Source organism: Leuresthes tenuis, unplaced genomic scaffold (assembly GCF_036924035.1).
Source record: "Leuresthes tenuis unplaced genomic scaffold, fLeuTen1.0.hap1 SCAF_3, whole genome shotgun sequence".
Taxonomy (NCBI): Eukaryota; Metazoa; Chordata; class Actinopteri; order Atheriniformes; family Atherinopsidae; genus Leuresthes; species Leuresthes tenuis.
Window position 1 is genome coordinate 5748368 of NW_027325357.1, and position 25426 is coordinate 5773793.

The window sequence follows — 25426 nt, forward strand, 5'->3', positions numbered from 1 at the left end:
AGATAGATAGATAGATAGATAGATAGATAGATAGAAACTAACCAACAATATCACTGTAGGCTTTATGAGATGAGATATTGTGTTTTTTGTTATTTCATTGTTGCTTTTCTAATGATGTATACATGGACTTTTGTGTGTGTGAAATATAGATTGATGATGCTGACATACCATTGCCGACAAAGACATATTTTTGTTATTTGTCGCTACTGTTGACCTAATCATGGATGTCCATAGTCAATAATAAAAAATTAACTTCCTTTATTCCCCTAAAATAAAAATTTCAAGACCTGCAAAGATCCCTGAAAAGAACGCACTTTACCAAAGCACAACAGTGTTTTATCAAACATCTTCACACTGTGTTCACTGGCAACCACAGATTTGTTGTTTTGGTCTTTATGTGATTAAAAGGGATTGAGATGAGATAAGATAGACCTTTATCCATCCAACAGGGAAAAATTCCAAAGGGTTACAGCAACAAAGCAGTAAAGAGTAGCACTCAGTACTGGAAAATAATAACGGAAACACGCTGCACATGAAAAATAACAGAAATATTATAAATCAAATCTATTAGATATGGAATATAATGCATGATCTATAAATGCTGATATTAGCCAAGTGAGGGGTTATTATTGTACGACACATACAAATGCATATCTATATGATAAGGATTTATTTTTAAATCAGGAGCTTATATTTCAGTCTATCAATCAGTGTTTGTGATCAGTAGCTGGTGGATCACGATGAATATTTAAACAACATCAAGTTCAGTAAACACTTCATATTTTAGAGAAAATGCAGCAATATTTAATATCTAATATATGATTTTTATTTTATGTATTTATCTATAAATATCTGCAATTGAAATGAAGAAGAAATGAAGAAATGTTTACTTTCCTCGGACTGTTATTTTTGAGGTAGCTCTACTTCCGGTCTACGCAGAGTTGGGTTCTCTTGACGCTCCTGCGTGTCTCTTGAATGGTGGAGGTTTGTTGTGCGTTGAGGACGCGGCAGTTCGTCGGGGCGGAGTCACGGAAGGTAAAATAAAACATTTAGCAAAAGCAGACAAAGATATGGAAACTTTTATTAAGACTCTGGTGACAACAGAGAAGTGGATGTGGTTTGATAAGAGAGTCCAGTTTGTCAGTAAATTAATTAGTGGAAACGTATTAATAAACAGAATATACAGAAGGTAAATACACATAATCACCCTTTACACAGTTTACTCTAGGCCAAGGCTACAAGAAAACACTGATTGATAAATGCTGACTCCATTTTTATTAAATTCTCCTTCATCTGTGCAGCTTTTTCCTTATTTATCTGGACTTTAAGCTACTTTAGGTCACCTGTGCAGGTGGGCAGTGATGTTCAGCTGCAGCTGGATCATAAAGCTTTGTGTGCTTTGTTCCGAGGGCTGCGTGACTTAGCTATTTCATTCACTTGTAACACTTGTCTGTACTGAACTACGTGACGTTTGGCTTCAGAGAAACCACTCTGCCTGCCACAAAAGATTTAAGGATCGTGCTTTAATCAACACCACGCTGGCTGCTTTCATTTTCCAGCAGGAGCGGTTAAGCAGGACCAATTGCTTTCCTATACATTTCTATCCACCTCCTTTCTCTTTGCAAGTTGAGTACACACAAGTCAATTTTCTCTCCTTTATTTTGCATGTAAACAACACAAATTACACGCGTGAGGCAAACAACGACATAAATATATGATGCTTTTTTTCACTGAACACTGTATGTTTGTATTTAGTTTGCATAAAGGCCATGTGAGCTAATAAACCCTAATAAACTCTTAAATGTCGCTACATTTTCCTAATACTATTTCAAAGTGTGTATCCATTGGATATTCAAGTGGCCTTTTTGAGCTTTGCTCATCTTGAATGTGTTTCCATTGGGTCGAGCAACAGGAAACCACTGGTATGTGATAGTATTCTGTCATAACTGAATTCATATTTTATCCGAAATGCTGGCTGTTCGTACTAAAACCAATCACAGTTCCTCCTCTTGTCCTTATCGCTTGGCCCTTCCTCTCTGTTTTGCAGAGATATGGTGTTCATTTTTCTTTTAACAAAGACAAGAGGTCATTCAGCTCTTAAGCTGTGGCGTTGGGGTCCGTTTGGATGGCTCAGTGACCTCTACCCCTCGATGGGGCACCTTACCTCTTCAAAACAGAGAGACAGGGACAGAGCCTCAGTCCACGTCAGCTGTTGCATCGTATAGCAACAAGCATATAAACACAAGGCGCTCAGATGTTGAGTTTGTCTGGGTGTTTTTTACTGATTCACCCGGCAACAAGCTGAGTAACAGCGACAGCAGCCTTGCCCCCAGCCTGGTTACTATGGCGACCAGCCCAGTGGTGTGCACACTGGTTTGCATACGTGTTTTGCTGAATCACCCGATCTACCAAACACTCGTGTGATTTCTGTGGAGAGCAAAGGTCTGAGCAGAGTAATGTCAGAATAATAAAACAGTGAAGCCAAATGATTGTTCTGTCTTTAAACATTGATCTGGTTCAGGTCAATGTTGAATCTGATTTAAATCTGTTTTATCGTCGCGCTTCCTTCAACAAAGATGCAGCTCAGAGTCATTTTACAGATTAAACACATTGAAGTTGTAAAAACAACAAAAAGCAGAGGTGGAAAAGGTACTCAGATGTTTAAGTGAAGCAGAAAACATCAAGTTTAAGATTGTAATAAATCCTTAAATTCAGTAAAACTATTGCATTTATTTGATTTATACATGTGGACTGAACATAAGTACAAGCACAAAGGTAATTACTGACTCTGAAGTTAATTGTAAGAGCAATACTTCACAAGACAAATCTAAGGGGGTGTGAATGATTTGTTTGTGAAATTGTGACACGATTCAGAAACTTCAGCTGCATAAATCTGCATTAATTCTCAAGCTTTAATTTAATCTGACTAATTTAAAAATATATGTATGAAAATACATTTAATTCCATGATTATTCATATGAAAGTCTGAGGCGTCTTTCTTTTTTTTAAGTTTTAAGAGCAGAGTTTGAAACAGCTGGTTCGAACCTTAACAACGTTTTTATGAAGGTTTTGCGAACGTATAAATGAAATCTAAAGGAGTTTAATTTATAAAGCTGTCAAATAAGACAACACAGCACATATCTGCCTCTGAAACATAGTGAAGTTGAAATTTAAAGTTGTGTAAAACAGTAAAGAATACTACTCATTATGGATGATGTGTGAACAGTCAGGAAAACACATCAGATGTAACTTGTTTTTTAGAATGAACTCATTCAGACGGATTCTATCATCAAAGTTACAGAGTTGGACTGAACATGAACAAGCTTAAAATCCCACAGGGCTACTTAAATCTGCACTATTCATTTGATTAAATAAAAGTTTGAATTATGATACAATCCCCAAATGGTGATCGGTAACAGAGGAAATACTTTGCAACAGACAGATAAATTCATACAGGCCTGAATGGACTCCATACAGGTGCAACGTGTTTTATCTCTGCTGTACAGAAAGACATATTTTACATCCATTTCAGGTTTGTTAATCTGTTTGACTCAGTCTGAGTTTAAGCTTTTTTTAATTATCTGTTGATCATCTAATTCTCATTCTCACAGTTTGGAATTTACTGGGTCAGAAATCTTGAGTTGAAGCAGTTTTGTTTCCCAGTTGAACAACTGTGCCACCTGCTGGCCAGAGCTGCAACTGTCACCGAAATAAAGCAGGAAGGTCATAACGCTTTTAATGTGCTGTTTTAAGACTAATTTCTGATCCTTTTAAGCTTGATTTCACAATTCAGAGCTAACAAGGTACATTATTGCTGCTTTAGCTGATAACGATAAACAGCTTTAAGGAGTCTTATTAGATAATCTGTTTTAGTTTTCAGACCACTGATAATCGAGAATAAGGCAGCAATCTTATTTGTTGGACCAACGGCAAAGACAAAGCCTGTATTTATGAAACAGCAGCAAGAGATAATCTTCGTTGTTTTGTATTTTTCAGATCAAAACAAGCACCTTGAAAAAGAAATCTGATGCTCTCGTTTTGTGCCACAAACTAACACTGTGGTGTCTTATTATATGTCTGTAATTATGGGTTAAACTGGGTCAAATTTAAGGTCTGTGTCGTACTTTTTAACATGTTACGACACATTCTATTGCTATGTTTTAATATCACTGTTGTAAAGAAACCATGCTCCATGAAAGGTTACACGACAGGTAATAACCTCAATGGGAGTTCACCTCCTGTGTAAAAGACTGGAAACAGCCTCTCAGTGCAAGTGTGTGTTAAGCTGTGAATGTGTGTGTTTGTTTCAGCATCAAAGAATGACACTCTTCCTCTCTCGCAGTCCAGATGAACGCTGATCAGCTGCAGCTTCCTCTCCAGATGAAAAGTGGAGGGATCCTGAGGGGAGATGATGATGTATTTGCCTTTAGAAAAAGCAACGGCCCACATTCCAGACTTTACATCAGTGCGTCCCTTCCTTCTCAAAGTTTCCGCTGCCACACCAACAAACCAGGCGGTGCTCTCTCCAACTGCAACAGCCCAGCTGTGGGTGCCGGAGTTAAAGCCCTCCGAGGCCAGAACCATGCCGTGATACTCAAACCTCTCAGGGTTCTCAGGGAGATTCTGTCTCTGTCCGCGTCTCACACCAATCAGATCCTCAGACAGGATGAGTCCTGCTTCCGCTGTGTTTGGATCCAGAATCACAGGCGTCTGAGAGACCATCTCTTTCATTTTGCTCCAGATGTTGAATGTCAGGTTGCCCAGATGTTTGGCCACATCTATCAGAGCTCCTGAGACCAGCTCTGGGTCCTCCAGCAGGGGGCGATGTTTGATTCTTTCCACCACAGTCTGATAGTTCTGAAGAAATGAGACCTCTGCTGCTCTGAGCGCCTCCTCTGTGGCTCTGATTATATCTGAAAGAGCTGCTATCTCTCTGCTCAGAGCCTCAGTCTTCTCCTTCATCACCTGACTCTTCTGCTTCTCTTCCTCCCTCAGAGCACTAATCCTTTCCTCCTCTTCCTCCTTTAGAAACTGATGCAGCTTTTTGAACTGCCTCCTAATCTCTGTCTCAGTGTGTTTGGCCTGGACCTGAATGTGTTCTGCTGTTAGGTCAAAGTTTCCTTTAACCTGGTTAAAAAGATTCAGTTTCTCCTGTACGAGCCGCAGTGATCTCTGCAGCTCTTCTCTGTAATCCTGCACAGCCTCACTGATGGGTCTGAATCTGTGGTTCTTGTGAGATTCTGAGTCTCTGCAGATGAGACACACAGGCTGCTGATGGTCCAAACAGAACAGTTTGAGCTTCTCAGAGTGCAGACTGCAGAGATCCTCCGACTCTGCCGCAGACTTCCGATCTCTCTCCCGTAAAAAGACCTCACACGTGTTTTTTAACACCAAATTACACTGCGGGTGTTCACTTCCAGAGGCAGCCTTGCAAACAGGACACTCACGCATTTTCTTCTTTCTCCACCACCTTTTCAGACAGTTTTTGCAAAAGCTGTGGCTGCATGGCAGGAAAACAGGCTCTCTGAATATGTCCCGGCAAACAGGGCAGGAGAGCTCTTCCTCTAATCCAGAGGCCATTTTGTCTTTGACTGATGCTGTAATCACACCAGACAGAAAGTTAAAACAGGAAGTAAGACGCTTACTTCTCGATACAAGTCGTTTTCTGTTTGGTTTGTGGTGTCATTCAAAAACTCACGTTCAGCGACTGAAGGCTGCAGCAGGTTGAAATACACTCTCCCGTAGCTGTCCTGCCTCTGCTGGAGTTTGAATTTGTCTCGCCGCAAATATTGTCCTTATTTTAGCGTGTGGGTCTCCTATCAGAGGAAGAACCTCTGCTTCCTGGTTCGTGTCATGTGATTCATGACATACGTGGAGTTTTGTCATGAAGTGGAGGTGCTGCATTGTGTTGTTTCTCACTGTGCAGCACTTTCACCACCGTTCAGAGAAGTAGAAATATGATTTTTATTCAGTTGTGTAAAAAAGGAAGTACACTCTCTTTCAATTCTAAGATATAACATATCAGGAAACAATGGAAAAAAATTGCTGAGCCATATCAGATCTGAATATTAGGATGACATATTACACCGTGTTATTATTTATTTAACAAAGAATAGTCAAAATGCAGAAGCAGTGCGTGAAAGCACATCTTGAATCATGGTAAGAGGGTAAATAGCTGCCAGGTGCTGCTAATCAAATGCACTTCCTTAATCGATCATCAGTCAGTGTGAGCAGCTCTATAAAAGCAGAAGTTTTCTCAGTTTGCTGCTCTGGAGCATTCAGGTGTGTGTTAACACGATGCCAAGGAGGAAAGACATCAGCAATGATCTTAGAGAAGCAATTGTTGCTGCTCATAAATCTGGGGAGGGTTATAAGGCCATTTCCAAACTATTTGGAGTCCATCATTCCACAGAGAGAAAGATTATTCACAAGTGGAAAACATTCAGGACAGCTGTCAATCTTCCCAGGAGTGGACGTCCCAGCAAGTTCACCCCAATGTAATGTTCAGAGAAACCCAAGAGCTACATCTCAGACTCTACAGGCCTCAGTTAGCATGTTAAAGGTTAAAGTTCATGACAGCACAGTTAGAAAAAGACTGAACAAGGATGGCTTGTTTGGAAGGGCTGCAGGAGAAAGCCTCTTCTCTCTAAAAAGAACATGGCAGCACAGCTTAGGTTTTCAAAGCTGCATCTGAACAAAGCACAAGACTTCTGGAACAATGTCCTTTGGACAGACCAGAGCAAAGTGGAGATGTTTGGTCCTAATGCACAGCAGCACGTTTGGAGGAAACCAAACACAGCATATCAGCACAAACACCTCATACCAGCTGTCAAGCACGGTGGTGGAGGGCTGATGATCTGGGCTGGTTCTGCAGCCACAGGACCTGGGCACCTTGCAGTCATTGAGTCCACCATGAACTCCTCTGGATACCAAAATATTCTAGAGTCAAATGTGAGGCTACCTGTCCGATAGCTAAAGATTGGCTGAAAGTGGCTCATCAACAGGACAATGATCCCAAACGCAGCAGCAGATCTAAAAAGAACAGAATGTCTGAAACAGAATTGAATCAAGGTGTTGCAATGGTCCAGTCAAAGTCCAGAAGTCAAACTGGTTAAAATGCTGTGGTGGGACATTAAGAGAGCTGTGCATAAACCAATGCTGCAGACCTCAATGAGCTGAAGCAACAACAATGATAAAGACTGATAACATCATACAGAAGAATAATCCTTCAAGTTATTGCTGCTAAAGGTGGTTCTACAAGCTGTTGAGTCTTAGTTTTTTACACACTGCTTTTTTTTGTACATTAAATATTGATACAGTGTAATGTGTCATGTGATGTTGTTCATCTGAATAAAGCTTTTAACTCTGCCAGGGCTTGAACATCTGAGAACAGAGGATATAACAAGAATTCAGTGCTGGAGAACATGTGACTTCACCAAGAAAAAAACCCCAAAAGAACAGCAAATACAGGACGGAAACTCTCAGAGGTTTACAGAGCCTTTCAAGCAGGTTCGCTGACCGGATCAAAGATCAGTATTTATTTGAAAAACCTTTGAAGTAACAGATAAACGGACAAAGACCCCAGGTTTAATATAGGTAATGATTAAGCGATCAAAAAAAAAACCCCACCAACGCTCGATCACTATCTAACTTACTTTAAACAACCAAGAGACAGCAGACATGCCAAAACATGCCAACCTGTCCTCCTCTGTGAGTATAACATCTTTCAGACCAGTGGAGGATCTCTCTTGTCTATCTGCAGAGTACATAAAGATACCATCTCCACTTTATGTCATGAATCACATGACACGAACCAGGAAGCAGAAGTTCTTCCTCTGATGAAAGAGATCTGCACGCTGAAATAAGAACAATATAATAACTCCAGCAGAGGCAGGACAGCTACGGGAGAGTGTATTTCAACCTGCTGCAGCCTTCAGTCGCTGAACGTGAGTTTTTGAATGACACCACAAACCAAACAGAAAACGACTTGTATCGAGAAGTAAGCGTCTTACTTCCTGTTTTAACTTTCTGTCTGGTGTGATTACAGCATCAGTCAGAGACAAAATGGCCTCTGGATTAGAGGAAGAGCTCTCCTGCCCTGTTTGCCAGGACATATTCAGAGAGCCTGTTTTCCTGCCATGCAGCCACAGCTTTTGTAAAAACTGTCTGAAAAGGTGGTGGAGAAAGAAGAAAATGCGTGAGTGTCCTGTTTGCAAGGCTGCCTCTGGAAGTGAACACCCGCAGTGTAATTTGGTGTTAAAAAACACGTGTGAGGTCTTTTTACGGGAGAGAGATCGGAAGTCTGCGGCAGAGTCGGAGGATCTCTGCAGTCTGCACTCTGAGAAGCTCAAACTGTTCTGTTTGGACCATCAGCAGCCTGTGTGTCTCATCTGCAGAGACTCAGAATCTCACAAGAACCACAGATTCAGACCCATCAGTGAGGCTGTGCAGGATTACAGAGAAGAGCTGCAGAGATCACTGCGGCTCGTACAGGAGAAACTGAATCTTTTTAACCAGGTTAAAGGAAACTTTGACCTAACAGCAGAACACATTCAGGTCCAGGCCAAACACACTGAGACAGAGATTAGGAGGCAGTTCAAAAAGCTGCAACAGTTTCTAAAGGAGGAAGAGGAGGAAAGGATTAGTGCTCTGAGGGAGGAAGAGAAGCAGAAGAGTCAGGTGATGAAAGAGAAGACTGAGGCTCTGAGCAGAGAGATAGCAGCTCTTTCAGATATAATCAGAGCCACAGAGGAGGCGCTCAGAGCAGCAGAGGTCTCATTTCTTCAGAACTATCAGACTGTGGTGGAAAGAGCCAAACATCGCCCCCTGCTGGAGGACCCAGAGCTGGTCTCAGGAGCTCTGATTGATGTGGCCAAACATCTGGGCAACCTGACATTCATCATCTGGAGCAAAATGAAAGAGATGGTCTCTGATGCACCTGTGATTCTGGATCCAAACACAGCTCATCCGCACCTCATTCTCTCTAAGGATCTGACCAGTGTGAGATATGGAAAGAGACAAAAACTTCCCCGTAACCCAGAAAGGATCGACTACTACCGCTGTGTCCTGGGCTCTGAGGGCTTTGTCTCAGGTAGACACAGCTGGGGTGTTGAGGTAGGAGACAGTAAGGATTGGATACTGGGTGTGGCATCAGAGTTCTTCTATAGAAACAAAGACCTAAAGTCTGGATTATGGGTCTTAAAGTTTGAGAATAATCGGTATTCAGTACTGTCACCCACCAGCAGAGGCTTCATCAGACTTCATCAAATAGAGAAGAGGTTTAAAAAGATAGATGTTTATCTGAGCTGGAACAAAGACAGGCTGTCGTTCTTTGATGCTGAAACTGACACATGCATCCACACCTTCAAACTCACTTTCACTGACAAACTGTTCCCATACTTCAGCACTGGGAAAAGATCTCCCCTGAAGATATCACCAGTGACGGACTCAGCTGAAATGTCACCACTGATCATCATAATCATTTTTCTGCTGATAATTATGTTGGTGTCAAGTTTGGAAACTAAGCTTCGCAGCTTAGGCTATGTCTCTGACCGAAAGTAGGACTTCTTACTATTTTGAAGAAACTGCAGTCCGTGAATTTCAAGGAGCTCTGAATGATGGTGATTTAAAACTTGCCCTTGTTGTAAAAAAGAAAGAAATTCAGCTGTAAATGTCTGCATCATATTAGGCTCAGTCTGTTTTTGATTGTAAAAGATTAATTTAACGAAGTGCTGAATGTAAATAATTTGTTCAAGACTTCCATGTAAATTACAATATGTGAAAATGTGTCATGGACTAAATAAATTCTGCTAAATAAGTAAAGTGTTTTTCCACAGCTGAAGTCTTTTCAAACAACTCATAACACACTGATCCTACCCAATTCATCTGTGATCCTGTAAAAAATGTGCTTTAAAATAGTAGAGGGATCCTTGTTCTGGTGCCATACCAGTTTTTTAGAAGGGGTTTTATTTCCATTTACCTATTAAATCAATTTCACGATACAAGAAAACTGACCTTGTCTTTTATCTGCTTATGCAATGTTTCTGAAGTCAACAGCTGCCTGAGCAGACGACTGTTCAGAGGAGGTCAGAGTCTGTTTGTTGAATTAAAGTTAACATGCATCTATAGCACATTGTAGCTGTTTTTATAGCGAGTAGGCTTCACATTTAGTGATTTCAGAGTCTTATCAGTCTCTTGTTAACCTTTCACAGCGCGGTAACTGCATAACATTTCAGAATTTTAAGGGTCAGCGGGTCTGAAGTATCTTTAAATGGATATTTCTCATTGATATGATTACTTTTATTAATGACATTAATCAAGCTACTGAGCCTACACTTGATTCCTTTTGTCAAGTGTGCTTTTGTAAATGTTCCCAAAGTAGTCTTCATGTGATAAATATACCAATATATGTACAAGTAGAATACATGTGTACCACATCTGTGGTTATTTTGCTTTCTAATTCACTGAAGGTTTAAGTGAACTCCTTAGATGTCACTGTTAACGTGTATGTGTCAGGATTTCCTCATGAACCCCAGTCCCAACAGGTTGGGAAGCCAACTTAATAAAACCAACATTTCATTCACATTAGAGCATAGAAAACAGATCAAATGTTGAAACTGAGACATTTTTCTATTTTATGAAAATTACTCGCTCAGCTTGGAATTGATGGCAACTGCACGTCTCTGAAAAGGTGTGACAGGGGACAAGAGGAACATGCAACTTGTTAGGTTACTGTTAACTGGTAACAGCACAGTAACATAATTAGGTATAAAAAAGAGCACCTAAGAGAGGCAGAGTGTGGCAGAAGTAAAAGTGTGTAGACATTCGGTGATCTGAAATCTAAAAAAAAGGATTAATGCTCCTCAGGAACACTTCCAGAAACTATGGTCTGTGAACACAGCTCACCGTAACGTCCACAAATGCAGGTTAAAGCAGAGAAGAAGCCACATGTGAACATGATCCAGAAACCGTCGTCTTCTCTGGACCAAAGCTCATTTAAAAAGGACTGAGGCAACGTGGAAAACCTGTAGAACTGGAAGGTTAAACATCTGGAAAGGTTTACACAGGTTTTAGAGCTACATATGCTCCCATCCAGATGACGTCTCTTTCGGGGAATTTGCATAGTTCAGAAAGACAGTGTTAAACCACAAGACTGACCTGCTGCTGTCCAGACCTTTAACCAACTGAAAACATTTCAAATAAAGAAAGAAGATCCAGGACTGCTGAGCAGCTGGAATCCTCCATCAGACAGGAATGGGACAACATTCCTCCCCCAAAGGTCTAACAGCTGGTCTCCTCATTTCCAGATGTTTACAGACTGTTGTTAAAAGTGGGAAAATGTCTCACTTTTAGCTTTTATGTTGTTCTTTCTTACTAAATCTATATTTGTATTTTACACAGTGTTTCAACTTTTTTGAAACTGAGGCTGTAGTAATTTCACAGGATTGTGTGTGGAATACTGTCTCATAAATCTGTGTTGTAGGAAACTGTGATCATGTGGTCTGCATTCATCCATTCTTCCTTTTTCTATGGGTGACCTTACAGCAGAACGCATTTACTTCCAAAAACACAGAGATGGAAATCGAGGAGCTAATAGATGAGGAGCAGGCCAGGATCACCGGGGAGGAAGAAAAGCCCATCATGACGGGAAAGACTGGGGTCTTCTGTCAGAGTAACGGAGGACGAACCGAGCGTTGAGTTCAGAGGAAACAGCAAAGCAGCGCCCTCTGCTGCATGATCCACTGCTGGTTTCTGGAGATTTGATGGTGCAACCTACAGTCTTGCAGTTCTGGATCCAAACGCCACTTTTCTAAACCTCATTATACATGAAGCGCTTCAACAGTTTCACTTTCATTATGAGACACTTTCTTTAAATACTAGAGTAAAACATTCCATAAATAGAAAATACCCTGTAAGCGAACTAATTAATAAAACTGCATAACTTAGATAAAATGGCCCTACAAGCATCCATGATGATGTTCTCACCAACCCTCCAAACTGCATCCGCAGCAGTGCTGAGGGACGTGAACTGAAGGTGGCAGCATGTTGGACAGAAATGAATAGACATATTCATCACTGGTGAAAATCATTTGCAGACACACCAACAGTAAACAAAGTTAAAAATCAGACACGGACACACATTTCCTGTAAATATGCTATTTAATACAAACCCGCGTACAAATACATGTGGAAAACTTTAAATTTAACACACAAATCACTCTTTTGGAAGTTAAAAGCAACTCAAAGGAGACTGGACGTGATTTTTACTGCATTTGCAACAGACACATTCAGATGGAGGCGTTTTCAATCAGCTGTTAAACAGCATGTAAAGCAGTTACTGATGAATCTTTAAGGCACTGTTGGCTCCTGATATGGTACATGATATATGAAAACAACCGTCAATACTCTAAACTGGCCAGTAAAAAAAATGTAATCTCTCTTGGTGAAAATATGTCTATTAACCAATAAATGAATCGTTCTGTCATTTAAGAATTCTTTAATGCGAAACATCCTCAGATCGCAGCTCCTCTGGTGATAAAAAAAAAACATTCTAATTGCTCTTGGAAATCAAAATGAACCAGGTCATTATATAGATCAATGACCGAACTGATCTGGTAAAAGTGAGAAACAAACAATCACAATGTGGAATATTGAAAAATTTTTAGTCAATGATAATGTTACAAGTTGCTGATAACTTCTGATCAGAATGCCACAAATCCCACTGGAAGCTGTTACTCTCAATATTTGTGGAGACAGTTTACTTCGACTCAGTCCCATACGCACTGCTGTGCGACTACAGATGTGCAGACAACACAGCCAAACGTGTATTAATCCACCGATGAAAATAGTCCCAGAAACAAGTAGTTTTCCCTCTGTTTGAGTAACTCTTAAGTATGTATTTGTGACTTTAAAAGAATTCAAACGAGGAGGTTTGACGCTGAGTGTGACGGCCGGAGCTTGGAGGTATTCAGTGATTTACCTGCAAGCACCGCACATCTGTACAGAATATTTAACGTCTACAGCTAGATCTCTCACGGTTATTTAGAAAATGCACAAAAAAGGCTAATGAGTTTACATTAGAGCAAAACAAGGTTTTAATGAACATCCTTGTGGATGTAGACAGATCCGGACAGATCTTTACAATCTTCAGTGCTTAGTACCTTCAGCATGTTTTTGCACATCCACATAAATATTCCTCATCTGTTTTTGGAGTCTCTTAGACTGAGGAAGACAGAAAGTCAAATTTGGATTCCTTAACAAAGTTACGTTTATTAATCTTTTAATTGCTGTTAGATTGAGCCCAATTCGGCAAATCGGACCTTTAAAAAAAGGATTCAATCCTTTTGAGAAGTGCATTTGAAGTCAGCAAATATAAGAAAAGCCAAATTCTGATGTTACAACAGCTTCAAATCAAACATTTTCACTGAGGGAATTAGAAAAAAAATATGTATTTATGAATTTTTCTTTTGTTTAGATGCTGAATAAGTACAGTTTTATGATGAAAAACCTCATTGATATAGAAACAAAAGCACCACAGGTTCATAAAATGTTATAACCCATAACTTAAAAACACAGAGAAATTATACAGAGAGAAACCACTGACCATTGAGTGTTTATGACAACTTATTGCAACAACATGACATGAATCATGTTAATTATCCCCATTCAAGAGAAGGCTGTTGTCAAGGCAACAGGTGTTGGATTGTTTACATATGATGTAAAATCAAGCCACGGGGTTGCTGTAGTGATAGCACTTCTGGACCAGTTTCAGATAATGGAAACCAGAAGCAAACTTGGCTTTTGTATTGTAGAAGTAATTTAGGAGTAGCGTAGGTGTACTTCAGCCTGTTTTGTCAGAAGATTTCAGCTTAATACAGACTTATCACCGCCGATAAGTGATGAAAAAGTGCAGCAGAGAAATTTGAGTTGAAATTTTAAAAGCAGCAAAAGAAGTAATTGGCACAATTTGAAAACTGTGGTCAAGATTTCTTCTATGAAAATTTAAAAGATCCTTATTTATCTGTATTGCTATGTCTTTATGTAAAGCATGAAACCATACTGATTTCTGATTAGATGTCAGACAGGCTCCAACAGGAGAATTTCCAGGTGATAAACGCGTCCCGCCCTTGAGTTACACCTTCAACAGCTCAATCGCCCTCAGACTGATCTCTTATTTTACGAGCTGGATTTGATCAGCACAGCTCTCTGTCTTTCTCTTCAGACAAGCACACAAACCAGCGCAGGTCCAGTCGTGGAGCTCCCGTCGCCTGTTTCACGTGCTGAAACACCCCAGCAGCGTTCGTAACTCTGGGAAACACGACTTCTTGCTGCTGTTCAGTCTCGGTCAGATCAGAATAGGTCTGTTTGTTTCAGTCCACTCAACCTTTCAGTCAACTTGCTACGAGTCCAGAACCTCTGCTTCTGTGCTCACTCGTCTGTCCAGCCATCTGTCTGTGGGCGGAGCTCCTTCTCCTCCTCCTCCGCTCTGTCTCTTAGCAAAATCGCTAGCAATAGCCAGCGCTCCTCCTTTTAGGAACCTGACAAAGTTCTCACCGATTAATGGGCCCATGGCGTACATGCCCGGCCCATCTGCTGCGACCACCTCGTTCGTGAACGGGTCTACCTCGATCGGGTTCCTCCGGCATGAGATCGGTTCCTCTGGGTTGATGCCTAATGAACGCCCGTTGTCGTCCAGAAAGGAAAGATTGGGGTGGGCGCCAATCAGGACCAGCACCTTGGAGACCTGGACTACCGTCTGCTCGCCGGAGTCTGACTCCAGGACGCACTTCCGGTCAGGTCGGAATGCCACAACTCTGTAACGCGGGAAACTCAGGTAACCGGGATAGGAGGAGGACGTGGTTGAAGTGGTGCTGGAGGAGGATGGAGAGGGGGAGGGAGGAGAGGAAGGAGTGGAGCTGGGGTGAAGGTTCTGGGCATGTTCCTGTGTCAGAGGGTTTAGTTGGTACTGTTGCTGGATCATCATCTGATGAACCTGGAGACAAAAGGGTGAGACATAGAGGTTAACTTCTGAAGCTGTTCCTCATAAACCGGGGCAAATACTCAACTCTTGAGTCATGACATTTACAAAAATATCCATCAGCACCCTCAGGTATCAATGTCCTCACCTTGTGGTACTCAGGGTAGAGCAGCTTGGGCAGCTGGTTGAAGATGAGACCGGGGTCCGTGACCGAGCGTCTGAAGGCGTGGTACACAGGCGTGTTTAGGTGGTGGGCCGCGAGTACTGCATCGGCTGCCGTAAGCCCCGCCCCCACCACCAGCACCGGGTCTGAGGACTGGTCGAGCTCACCTCGCGAGATGGCTGCCTCCAGTTCCCAGAAGGAGTGGCAGACGAAGGGCAGCGACTCTCCCTCCACGCCGAGCCTGGCGGGGATGTCGTGCGTCCCCGTCGCCAGCACCACATTGTGGGCCAACAGGGAGAAAGGCACCTGCTCCGAAACAGAGGAACCATCTAGACGCAGGAGAAAAGAAACAAGAAGCTGAATATTTGGTGCTTTCTTCATCTTTAAAAACAGAAGCAGCAACCCTCATCAGGACTGTTTCCTTTCACTGTACCTCCAAGCACCTCTCCCTCCCTCCTCTGCAGTCCCGTCACTCTCCAGCAGGGCGGCAACCCGTCTTGGTTGCCAGGCTGCCTGGTCACAGAGGTAACAGTGGTCCCACAAGCAAAGTTCTGCTCTAAGGACATCAGGGAAACATAGTGTTCGTAGTAGGAGGCTATTTCCGCCGGTGTGGCACGATCATTTCTCACATTCCTGCAATTATAAAGACCAAGAAAATACTTTTCAATAATAATAAACACAAATGTGTTGCAACATGGAGCACTATCAGAGAACAGGAACCAGATAAGATAAATGTATGTATATGGCTAAAGTCTAAGGGAGGTGAACAGGAACCATAAAAGTTGGTTGTTATGACGCTAAAGTGTTGCTTTATGCAAATCAAGCTGTGTTCAGCTTGGCTGGAGTCATTTGTAAAACAAAACTGAAGAGAGACTCGCACATGTACATACTTTGTTCTTCAGAGCATCTAGCATGTATCTATGTGTAAATTTACAAAGACATAAGGCCATCTGAGGTGTGGACAGTGTTGTAAATTAAGTCCACTCATTGTCCCAGTGGTAAAATACGTTTAAGACCTTTTTAGCATTTTAGCCAATAAATGTATCGTCAGACCATGGAGGGTTTTAAAAGGGTATATTCAATTATTTAGTGGTTATTTAATCACTGTACTCAACACATTGGTAGTATATCTACCATCAATACAACAGCACTGTGATAGTAAGGCTCATTGACTTATAGCTAATTTAGGTTAGCTAACTTAGGGTTGCTAATCTAGTTTAGCTACAAAAATAGCATCTTCTTTCTTTAGTGTCTTTTTAAAGCAAGCATAGTAGCTGGAAAAGAATTCTGTTAAGGTTGTTAGCTAGTTCTTGCTAGTTCCAGAGGCCATTTAATTAATATTTTCTTTTTGTTTTATGTTTTCTGTTAATTAAGTGTCCAGGTTGGCAGTGAGCAAACATTTAGCTCAGGTTTCAGCCTGCAATGTTAGCACTAAGGTTGTCTGTGAATGTCTGTCAGCTAGTGAGCAAATTTTGATGGGATTATTTTCTGGTTAACAGTACAAATGTTTTCTCTAGCTAGCAAAGTTTAGTTCATGTTGTCAGCAAGCAAATAATTTCCTGAAATTTGGATCAAAGTCATAGCTCACACCCTTAACGCTAAATTAGCCATGTTTCAAGGGAATTTAAAGCAAAACTGAAATATTGCCAAAATTAAAATGTGAAACATTAACTAATTGGGAGTAAATAAACTTGGCTGCAGAGTATCATCAGTAGGCCACATTATACTTGACTATAATAAACAGAGTAGTGGTTGCTTACTGGAAACAAAACCTTGAAAAGGAAAAAACTTAACAAATCCAGCTGTGACAGCCGTACTCAAAAGAAAATAGGGAAAAAGAGGTCATCTTTCATCTTAAAGAGAGCTAAATCTCATCATTATTTAATGTCTCTTAGTACCAGCCTTGTTTAAAAACTGTAACTTAATTCACAATTATGTGACTTTAACTTTTTTCTGCCTCAAAAAATTAAATATTAATATTGTAACACACATGATAATGTTGTGTTTTGCTCTCAGCTGAAAAAAAAAACATTAACTCAAGATTGGGATTTTGCACAGTTTTTGCAGTCCCTCGTCTTCTATTTTGAGTGTAACTCAACTGGAAAAAAAGGAGTAAAAAACTTGCAGTAATAAAGTTTCTGTGAATGCTTTTGATCCTTTTGATATCGTGAGGCTTTAGTTTTCTATGAGCTCTTCTGCATTTCAACACACTTTATTATAAGAGTTGTGTGTGCTATGAACAAAATGAGAGGGTTTTATGATGATCAGACCTCCGTTTCTCTCTCATCCAGTCCTTCAGTTTAAGTCCGGGAAGTTCCATCCAGTTAGCCAGACTGAGAGTCAGCATGGAGCCTTCCATGGCCTGAAACACGACACAGGAAACTAACATCAGACAGGCTGAGTTTCACTTCTAGGTCCTTATGCTCTTGAAAATGAGTTACATGCATATCGGAGGGTCAGTGTGTATGAATAAGAGGCAAGGTAGAAGAAAGACTCCGTTGTGGGGTTGCTTTATTATGTTGAGAAAGTATTCGAAAAATAAATGGTTGACATTTGGTTAAAAAAGAGATAACATTAAGTAGCTTAACATTAACTAGCTTATTATATATGATTTGAAGCCAAATTTAGACAAATTACTCAATATACATAAAATAAACATTCAATACACTTGTTTTTACTACATAAACATCTGTTATTTACGTATGAAATCATTCATGTCAGCTACGTACATGCCACGCTCCTCCAGGTGGGCCCTTTCCCAGCACCAGGTGAGGAATAGCACGCTCCGGCTCGTACCGCCATTCCAAGGGAGACGTGTGGTCCAATCCAAAGTCACTGTCAGGCAACAGCAGCGAATCAAAGAGTACCGCCACAGGATTGGACGATCGTCCCTCCAGCCCTTCGCACAGGTACTCCAGATCCTGCAGACGGACGGGATGAGAGCCACCGTGAGGCACCGTTCACTAATTGCACCCAACTTTACACTGAAATTAAAAGTGCACATTTTGTTTGGTACCTGCTCCAGCAGCGACAGGTGAGGCTGCTCACCCAGCTTGCTGTGCAGCAAAGGGTTTGGGTGCCATGCCTCAGACGACAGGTAGGGGGTGTAACCTGACAACAGGTAGGACAGGCAAATCCCTGAGGGGCCGTTACCTGAGAAACACACAGAGACAAACAGGGCCAGATGAGTTCTGGTGGCGGTCAAACTGTTGTGGCTAATCGGTGTAAATCAGCACAATGCTCTGGGGGCTCTTGTTGTCGTGTGCATATTTTATGTGTGCCCTGGGGTGCTATGGTTACACCAGCAGGGGGTTGTTTCCTATGGTTTGTCCTGCAGTGGTTTTTCATATATTCAAATACGCATTTTGAAATTGAAATTGCAAATAGTTTGCAGGCAGAAAAGGTGCTAAATTGAACAACTTTCAAAGTTAAGAGAAAATCAGAATAAACTTTATAAACTGTCTGTTAAAATAAGAGCAACTAAATGTATAAAATGCAACAATACGACAGCTAAAACATACACTGAAGAACAGCGATTTTAAAGTCAATGGGACATACAGCATGACTCAGCAGGTCTGAGTGCAATTTATATAAAACAAATAACTCATCAATTCCAGACACACAAGAGCCAAACACAAAGCCTCTAACACACACGCTCATGATGATAATTGGATTTCACTTACTCACTTTCACACATTTAGTTTATAAAAACATACTGAACTGACTTTAATTTCCTTAAAAACACTTAAATCATTCCTACAGTTCGGTGTTCCCCCTAATTCCAAAGTGGTATTTCAATTCCTTAAGTCAAGTGGTGTCATTGTGCAATTAAACATCAAGTCTTGACAACTTGTAGCAACGTGTTTTTACTGGAGGCCAAGATTACTGCAAAAGACTTCCACAACGATCTTCCTGTTGCTGAAATGTCTTTTTCTTCATCTTGTGTGCAGCAGCACATCTGCTTTAACACTCAACAGATTTACTTCATAGCTGCATGTTAAGCTTCACAAATTGGAAGCTATTAGAGCTTCCTGTTAAGGCTCCCTTGAGTTTCCTCACAACATAATCAGCAAGTTAAGTCGCTTACCGATAATCACCACGGGTAAAATCTCCCCAGGCAGATTTTCTTTATCATGAAGGTCCATTGTGACTGCAAAGAAAAGGATAATATTGTTATGATCAGAGCATTGTTCATGCCATCGCCATGCTTTTTCTCAAACAGTTCCAACTACGGTAGTTAATCATTGCTGAGACAAGTAATAATGGTGAGTCAGTGAGTCTGATCCCACTTTCCCTGCGTGTCTCACAGTTAAACCCGGCAATTTTACCAAAAGCAAACAAAAGATGCTCAGACACGAGACTGCGACAGCCTTAAAAATCACAGGAAGTGAGCATGACACTGCGTCGAAGACATGTTTGGAAAGACGATTTCCTCTTCTTTCTGTGATTCCGATTCTTGGCAGTCTACACAATCCGGTAGTTTCATCAGCCGGAGGATGCTGCTCTCACAGCTCAAATTTCACCACAAGTGCACCTCCTCTTCTTCAAACATGTGAGAGTACATTAATAAACAGCTCGATTAAAACTTTGGCTTCACAGCTCTGAAACATCTAGAATGTCACACTCATAGCCCAGCGTGAATCCCCTTTAATTTGTCCAGAAAAACTCCAAAAGCTCAAAAGTTAGCAAAAAGTTGATTTAAATGTGCATCAATCTAAGTGAAGGACAAGTGAGCAAGAGCTTAATGCCAACTTTATGTAAAAAAAATGGAGTAAAAAATGACAATAAAAAGCAAGTGCAAGTGGGTGCTCCCACTTTCCACTTACAGCTTGTTTCCTACATCCTTCCTGCACAGAAACTCTTTGTCTCACATTTAAACTTATTCACATAAGTCATTTTGTGTGGCTTCGGGGTGCGTTTGCCATTAATCGTAATGTTAGTAATGATTTCGCTCACTCACACAGTTGCAGAGGGCTGGGCAAGGCTATCTGAGGACATCTGTGGACAGTGTCGGTTACTTTCGACAAACTGCCGCGTCATGCTTACACAGACGAACGGAGAAATGTGAGCAGAGGAAAAAAACGTGAGGAGAGAGAACAAGAAGTGGGGGACAGAAAGGCGAAGCATAAGGTAAACATATGAGGAGCAGTAGTGAGAAAAAGGAGGCAAGGGAGGGAAGAAGCAAAAAGAGGAAGGAATGAACCAGAACCAGCGTGAGACAAGGAGACATGCTGAGCGGGAGATAAAAAGGGTTACATAAGAGTAGCGCTGACGTTGGCGCTGAGCCCAGAGCTGAGTGGGTTTCAATGCCAGACTTTACTGAACACACACACACACACACACATACAGTCGAGGACTACGTGCAGACCTAGTAGCCCAGTTCCCTTCTGAAACTGCATTGATCGGATAATTAGTTTCCGTCATTCTCTGGAACAAAGTGGAGAAGTTTTCCAGCTGGGAAGGTGACTAACGCTGGATTTAAGGAGAAGCACGGTCAGAGGAGCTCAGTGTTTGCTCAAGAAAAAGAGAATTTAGCCATTTTCAACTGAATAAAGGTGTGAAAAAAAATGAAATTCTGCAAAACAAACAGTCAAAGTGAAGGAACATTTCCTTCTGAGCTGTAACCTGTTAAGGGTTGTCAGGGAAGATGTTTTCTAACCTGAAGGACAATTTACTGGCAGGATACTGAGATTTCTGAGAAAGGAAGCCTTCATTTCTCAGTGTGCAGATTAAACACACTCCGATATATTTTCCTCATTAGCTATAACTGGAGCCGCTGAGCATGTGAAGCGTCCTGTGACGCGGGACACGACGCCCCCCCCCCCCCCCCCCCCCCCCCTGCTGCATGTAAACAGCAGAATAAATCCACCTCATATGAGTTTGACTGAATTACTAAATTGATGAGTCACATGAGCTGAGCAGCATGCTGCGTTTATTTACCTTCCACGCCCATGTTTTCATTCTGGGCCATAACCTTCCCGCAGATAAGATCAGATAAGTGGGTCATTGCATCGGACCGTGACACTTTTAATTGGTGAATTCTTGCATGAGATCAACCACTGTCCATGATGTGCGGGCGTAATCTTTACGCATGTAAAACAATAAAGATGCACGATGGCTTCAGCTACTGGATGACGCACAACACTGGCCATCAGCTGTCATGTCCAGCGGCCTTTCTTGGTCCCTAAAGCCTAATAAACTATTGTTTAGCATAAAACACAGCAGAAATAGTTGCTTTCTGCAACAGAAATTGTACATTAATGCAGATTAATGCCCATTTCAAATCTATGAGTGGATTATTTTGAAGCTTTTTAGATGAGCTAAAGTTTAGAAGCGGAGCGTGAAATACTACAATAGTCATACCGTGTTACTGCATTTCCTCTGTTTGCTGCTCACTGTCAGATAAAATCCCACAGGCAAAGAATCGAGCAGCCAAACAGGTTTCTGCTGGTACTGATCATCACGGTAATGACAACAGGGATGCAGCACCTGGTCCTTCAGAGAGCATTACTGGGTGCAACAGTGGCTGTGACAGTGTGTGCGTGCAACAGGCCGATTCTGAATGTCTCACTTCTAACAACCACAAACACCAGAATGTGTCGGCTTCCTCTGAGGGTGAGCAAAGGCTTGTTTTACAGGCTCCAAACCAACACCCAAGAAGACCCCAAAGAGTCTCTGGAAAAGTGAAAATGAGAGGAAAAATGCCAAAATGCAACAGATAGCGGACACCCCCGTCTCTTCCCACATACCTCCTGCAAATACAGCACGGCCCAGAGTCTTATCCATCTTATCTCTCCTTTTATGTAACATCCTACATGACTCTGCCTCTAACCCTCCAAACCTGTATGGATGCCGACGTAATAAAGCCCTGCGGCTGCCTGGCCTATCTGCCATCTGCACCGACCAGACGGCTAATGAGATTTTAATCATTACTGCACGATCGACAAAAGTCCTGCTGGAGTCCCAAAGCCCACAGCGGAGTTGGTGTACTCCGATGGTTTTGGGATTCTGTGACAGAAGCTGATTACCTCGAATATGTCAACATCACCTCTGCAGGCTTGTTACGGACAGCCTTTAAAGACTTTTTTGCTGCTTTGGTCATGACAGCAGCAGATGATCCACTGTCATCGCTCATTAGTGTTTCAGGGTTTTAGGTTCTGTGTGTGACTTGCGACCTCTGACCTCCATCCTGTAAGTCTCTTGTAATTCCAGTGCGTCCTGACGGGCGACGGTTTCTACACAACCAACAACCCACAAAGATAGATTGGAAAACTTGAGCCATTTTTCTATGCAACAACAAGTACTTTAAAATCTCCCAGCGTGAGAATTAATGAGAATAATCTAAGGTAAACTGAGCACACGATGTTCCCAGTATGCTCACAAATATGACAAAGACGCCTACAGATGCCTACAGCAATGCCTCATGTTTACACACAAAACAATGAAAACACTGATAACATATAAAGCTTTTTAGATTGTTGCCTCACTGGGAGAAAGCACATTTATTCAGATTTACAAAAGCAAAACTATGTAAATCAGCCTGTTATTAGCAGATATGTACACAAGCACACAGCAGAGGGCTCTGTGTGTGTCATCTCCATCTTACAGACATTAAAACACTACTCAGACACCACATATTGTTAATAAAACCTGAACAGTGTCGCACTGTATGACTTTAGTTACATTTGGGACCATTTTGTTGCAAGTTAAAAGTATTTTAATTAGTCCTGCGCTTGAAAAACTGTGAATATTTTCTATTTCTTTAACATATATTGTAAAAAATTGAGGCTTTTTTGTAACTTATAAGACATGCTTACAATAAGAAAAACTAATCATCTGAAAATAAATACAAATAGAGAATTATTTTTGTGTAGTAGCAATAGTTAATCAGGTGAAAACGTATTTTTGTTTCTCGTGCAAGCATTTCCATAAAACGTCATCTGTCATTACCATAGTCATTATCAACTGAGTCTATTGTCTAAATTTAGCAGGAGACCCTGGCAGGGGTCCCGCCGTGTGACTGGACATGTAACCGGTCGATAGAGCACCATCCACCCGCCGGCCGGTGAGCTGCAGGAGGAGCTGCTCTCTCCACGCTGCGACCCCTCAGTCCACAGCCATCACAGCCAAGGTTAATAACGCCATACTGACTCGTTTGTAAGCCGGCGGGCCGCACACCCTCTCTGACACAAACCTGCAGGGATAAAAAAAAAAAGGGTATTACTCACAGAAACCTCCTGGAGAACAGGCTCTGCGTCCTCTGTGAGCTCGCAACGTCTTTCGAGTAGAGAAGCGTGTTTTATATTCTGTTTTTCCTTCAGATGAAGGATGATGTCGCGGCTCCCCGCCTGTTCTTCTGTCTGTGCCTTCCGCACGTGCTACGTAGCGCTTTTGCTGAGGTCCGGAGCCGTTCATTCAGTTGTTATATAGAGCTGCGGAATCCCGGCTCGACAGCCAATCAGCGGCAGCCCTGCTCCCCTGTGCCTTATAGACACGCCCCCTTCTCAGCCCCTCCCTTTGTGTCATAATAAACAAAGATCGTCTACTATTGCGAGATGGAGCGAACACGGGACTGACTAGAGGATTCACACCTTTAGTTTTTATGAGTAAAGGTACATTTATTATGCAGCAAGGAATGAAGGAAGAAAAGCAGGGAAGGAAGGAAGAAAGAAAGACACATTTATAATTATTGTATCATGCCATCTTCAAATAATCCTTATAATTTCTACTTTCTCCATCTCCTCCAGCAGCATTTTAGGAGTTGAAACGCTCCCCAGGATGAATTTTTGCTGAGATGGATTTTGTAGGAAGGAGAGACTCCTGCATGTTAAACACTCACACGCATTTTTTTTTATCAAATGTAATCTGCCTCAGAGGTTGAAAACGTCTGGGTTACTCTCATTTTCAAATACAGGGAGAATTCGGCTAGAATCATAACATCGTCTCAAATGATTTTGTCAAGAATCTTTAAACTCAGTTCCTGTTTTAGGTGTTTTTTAAATGAAGGTGAACCTTAAGCCGTTGTTTCATTTGATATTGTCGCATACTAACATGCTTTTATGTATGAAAGCGTTTGTTATTCTGTGTCTTATGCTGCCAACTTGACCAGGACTCCCTTGAAGAAGCGAACTGGTATCTGAATGGGAACTTCCTGGTTAGATAAAAACTGAGTAAAACGAATGAAAAAGAATTAAATTTGCAGCATGTCATCCTGCGATGGGGCTTTTCAGTTTCTCGACGAACAAACTGCTGTCACCTGACTGCTGCTCCTGAAACTGAAAGCTTAAGATGTGTAGTTACAAAATTTGAGAAGATTTTTTAATGCCACATCCTGCTAATTCAAACAACAAAACCTGACGCGCGTCTACATTCTTTTCATTCCTATCTGATAATTAAGTCAGCTGTTTCAAACCAGCTCCCTTTATTTTTACCGTTCCGACTCACAACAAAAGTCGCTGAAGGGCTCACAAAGATAAAAATCCCCTAAACACCAATGAGATTTCTTTCTTTTATTCTTTGCTGTTCCATTCTGTTCTGAAATTTTCTCAGGTTTGTTTTCCCATTTATCCTTCACCATCTTTTCTGTTACTGTTACTTCTGGTACATTTATATACACACATATTGCCTTATTACCGCTACATCTAGCTTTCTAACCGTTTTCTGCCTAGGATTTCCTCGCCATCTTTTCTGTTCCTGGATTTTTTGCTTATTCTGATGACAGATTACCACCATTTGACCTCAGCTTTGTTAAATAAATGGACATTTATTCCACATTTGTGCTGACCTGTGCATCCGTGAAACTTCCTGGTTCTGGCCCATCTTATTTCTTTCCAAACACTGAGAAGAAAAGGAAAAAAAACCTCTGATAGGTCCAGACTCCGAAGACAGTAGGCATCTGCCTGAGCTGAGACAAGAGTAAAGAGAAGAAGAGCGAAATTTAGCTAAATTCAAAGAGTTTCTATCAGTTCATCTTATATCCAAACAAAATAGGTTTGTTTTTCAGGGATAAACCGATCAAAACCCAAACCAAGATCTTAACTTTATCTGAAAAAAAGAATAAAATACGGCCAAGAGATTGCCAAAATGTCCATGTTTGATTGTAGGAAACACCATTGTTCTCTGACACATCAAATGTGACCTTCTGTGTCTATTTTCTTCAACTTCTAACTCCTAAAAGAAGTAAAATTCCTCTCTGGGGATCAGTAAAGATTATACTTCCACCGCCTAAAATAAGGCAGTTACCTTGTGATTCTAAATAAAGAGGCTGAGGTCAAAGCAGGAACATG

General features: G+C 41.4%; 3 protein-coding genes across 4 annotated transcripts; 1 reads left to right on the forward strand and 2 right to left on the reverse strand.

Moving 5' to 3' along the window:
• Nucleotides 1–1750: 1750 nt before the first annotated feature.
• Nucleotides 1751–5853, reverse strand: LOC140302968 (E3 ubiquitin-protein ligase TRIM35-like). The gene is made up of 2 exons (XM_072381515.1): nt 5699–5853; nt 1751–5597 (listed from the first exon to the last, which is right to left on the reverse strand). Exon 2 carries the CDS (start codon nt 5578–5580, stop codon nt 4201–4203), a length of 1380 nt encoding a protein of 459 aa, XP_072237616.1. The 5' UTR covers nt 5581–5597; nt 5699–5853; the 3' UTR covers nt 1751–4200.
• A 1610-nt stretch (nt 5854–7463) lies between these two features.
• Nucleotides 7464–9956, forward strand: LOC140302969 (nuclear factor 7, ovary-like). The gene is made up of 2 exons (XM_072381516.1): nt 7464–7946; nt 8048–9956. The coding sequence occupies exon 2, from the start codon at nt 8065–8067 to the stop codon at nt 9559–9561; it is 1497 nt and encodes a 498-aa protein (XP_072237617.1). The 5' UTR covers nt 7464–7946; nt 8048–8064; the 3' UTR covers nt 9562–9956.
• Nucleotides 9957–12140: 2184 nt separating this feature from the next.
• On the reverse strand, nt 12141–23572 carry osgn1 (oxidative stress induced growth inhibitor 1). Of its 2 annotated transcripts, XM_072381517.1 has the most exons (8): nt 23369–23572; nt 19228–19290; nt 18157–18293; nt 17870–18061; nt 17411–17502; nt 15574–15773; nt 15126–15469; nt 12141–14992 (listed from the first exon to the last, which is right to left on the reverse strand). In XM_072381517.1, exons 1-8 carry the CDS (start codon nt 23553–23555, stop codon nt 14399–14401), a joined length of 1809 nt encoding a protein of 602 aa, XP_072237618.1. In that variant the 5' UTR covers nt 23556–23572; the 3' UTR covers nt 12141–14398. The 2 variants fall into 2 exon arrangements, with proteins under 2 accessions (XP_072237618.1, XP_072237619.1); XM_072381518.1 differs by lacking the exon at nt 19228–19290.
• Nucleotides 23573–25426: the final 1854 nt, after the last annotated feature.

Excerpts from the sequence above, each read along its gene's own strand:
- LOC140302968 (XM_072381515.1), bottom strand. The coding sequence starts at position 5,580 with ATGGCCTCTGGATTAGAGGAAGAGCTCTCCTGCCCTGTTTGCCGGGAC.
- LOC140302969 (XM_072381516.1), top strand. The coding sequence starts at position 8,065 with ATGGCCTCTGGATTAGAGGAAGAGCTCTCCTGCCCTGTTTGCCAGGAC.
- osgn1 (XM_072381517.1), bottom strand. The coding sequence starts at position 23,555 with ATGAACGGCTCCGGACCTCAGCAAAAGCGCTACGTAGCACGTGCGGAA. Across the intron at positions 18,062-18,156 it reads ACCTGTCGCTGCTGGAGCAG|GATCTGGAGTACCTGTGCGA; the intron begins GTACCAAACAAA and ends GTCCGTCTGCAG. Across the intron at positions 15,774-17,410 it reads TGGATGAGAGAGAAACGGAG|GAATGTGAGAAATGATCGTG; the intron begins GTCTGATCATCA and ends TTATAATTGCAG.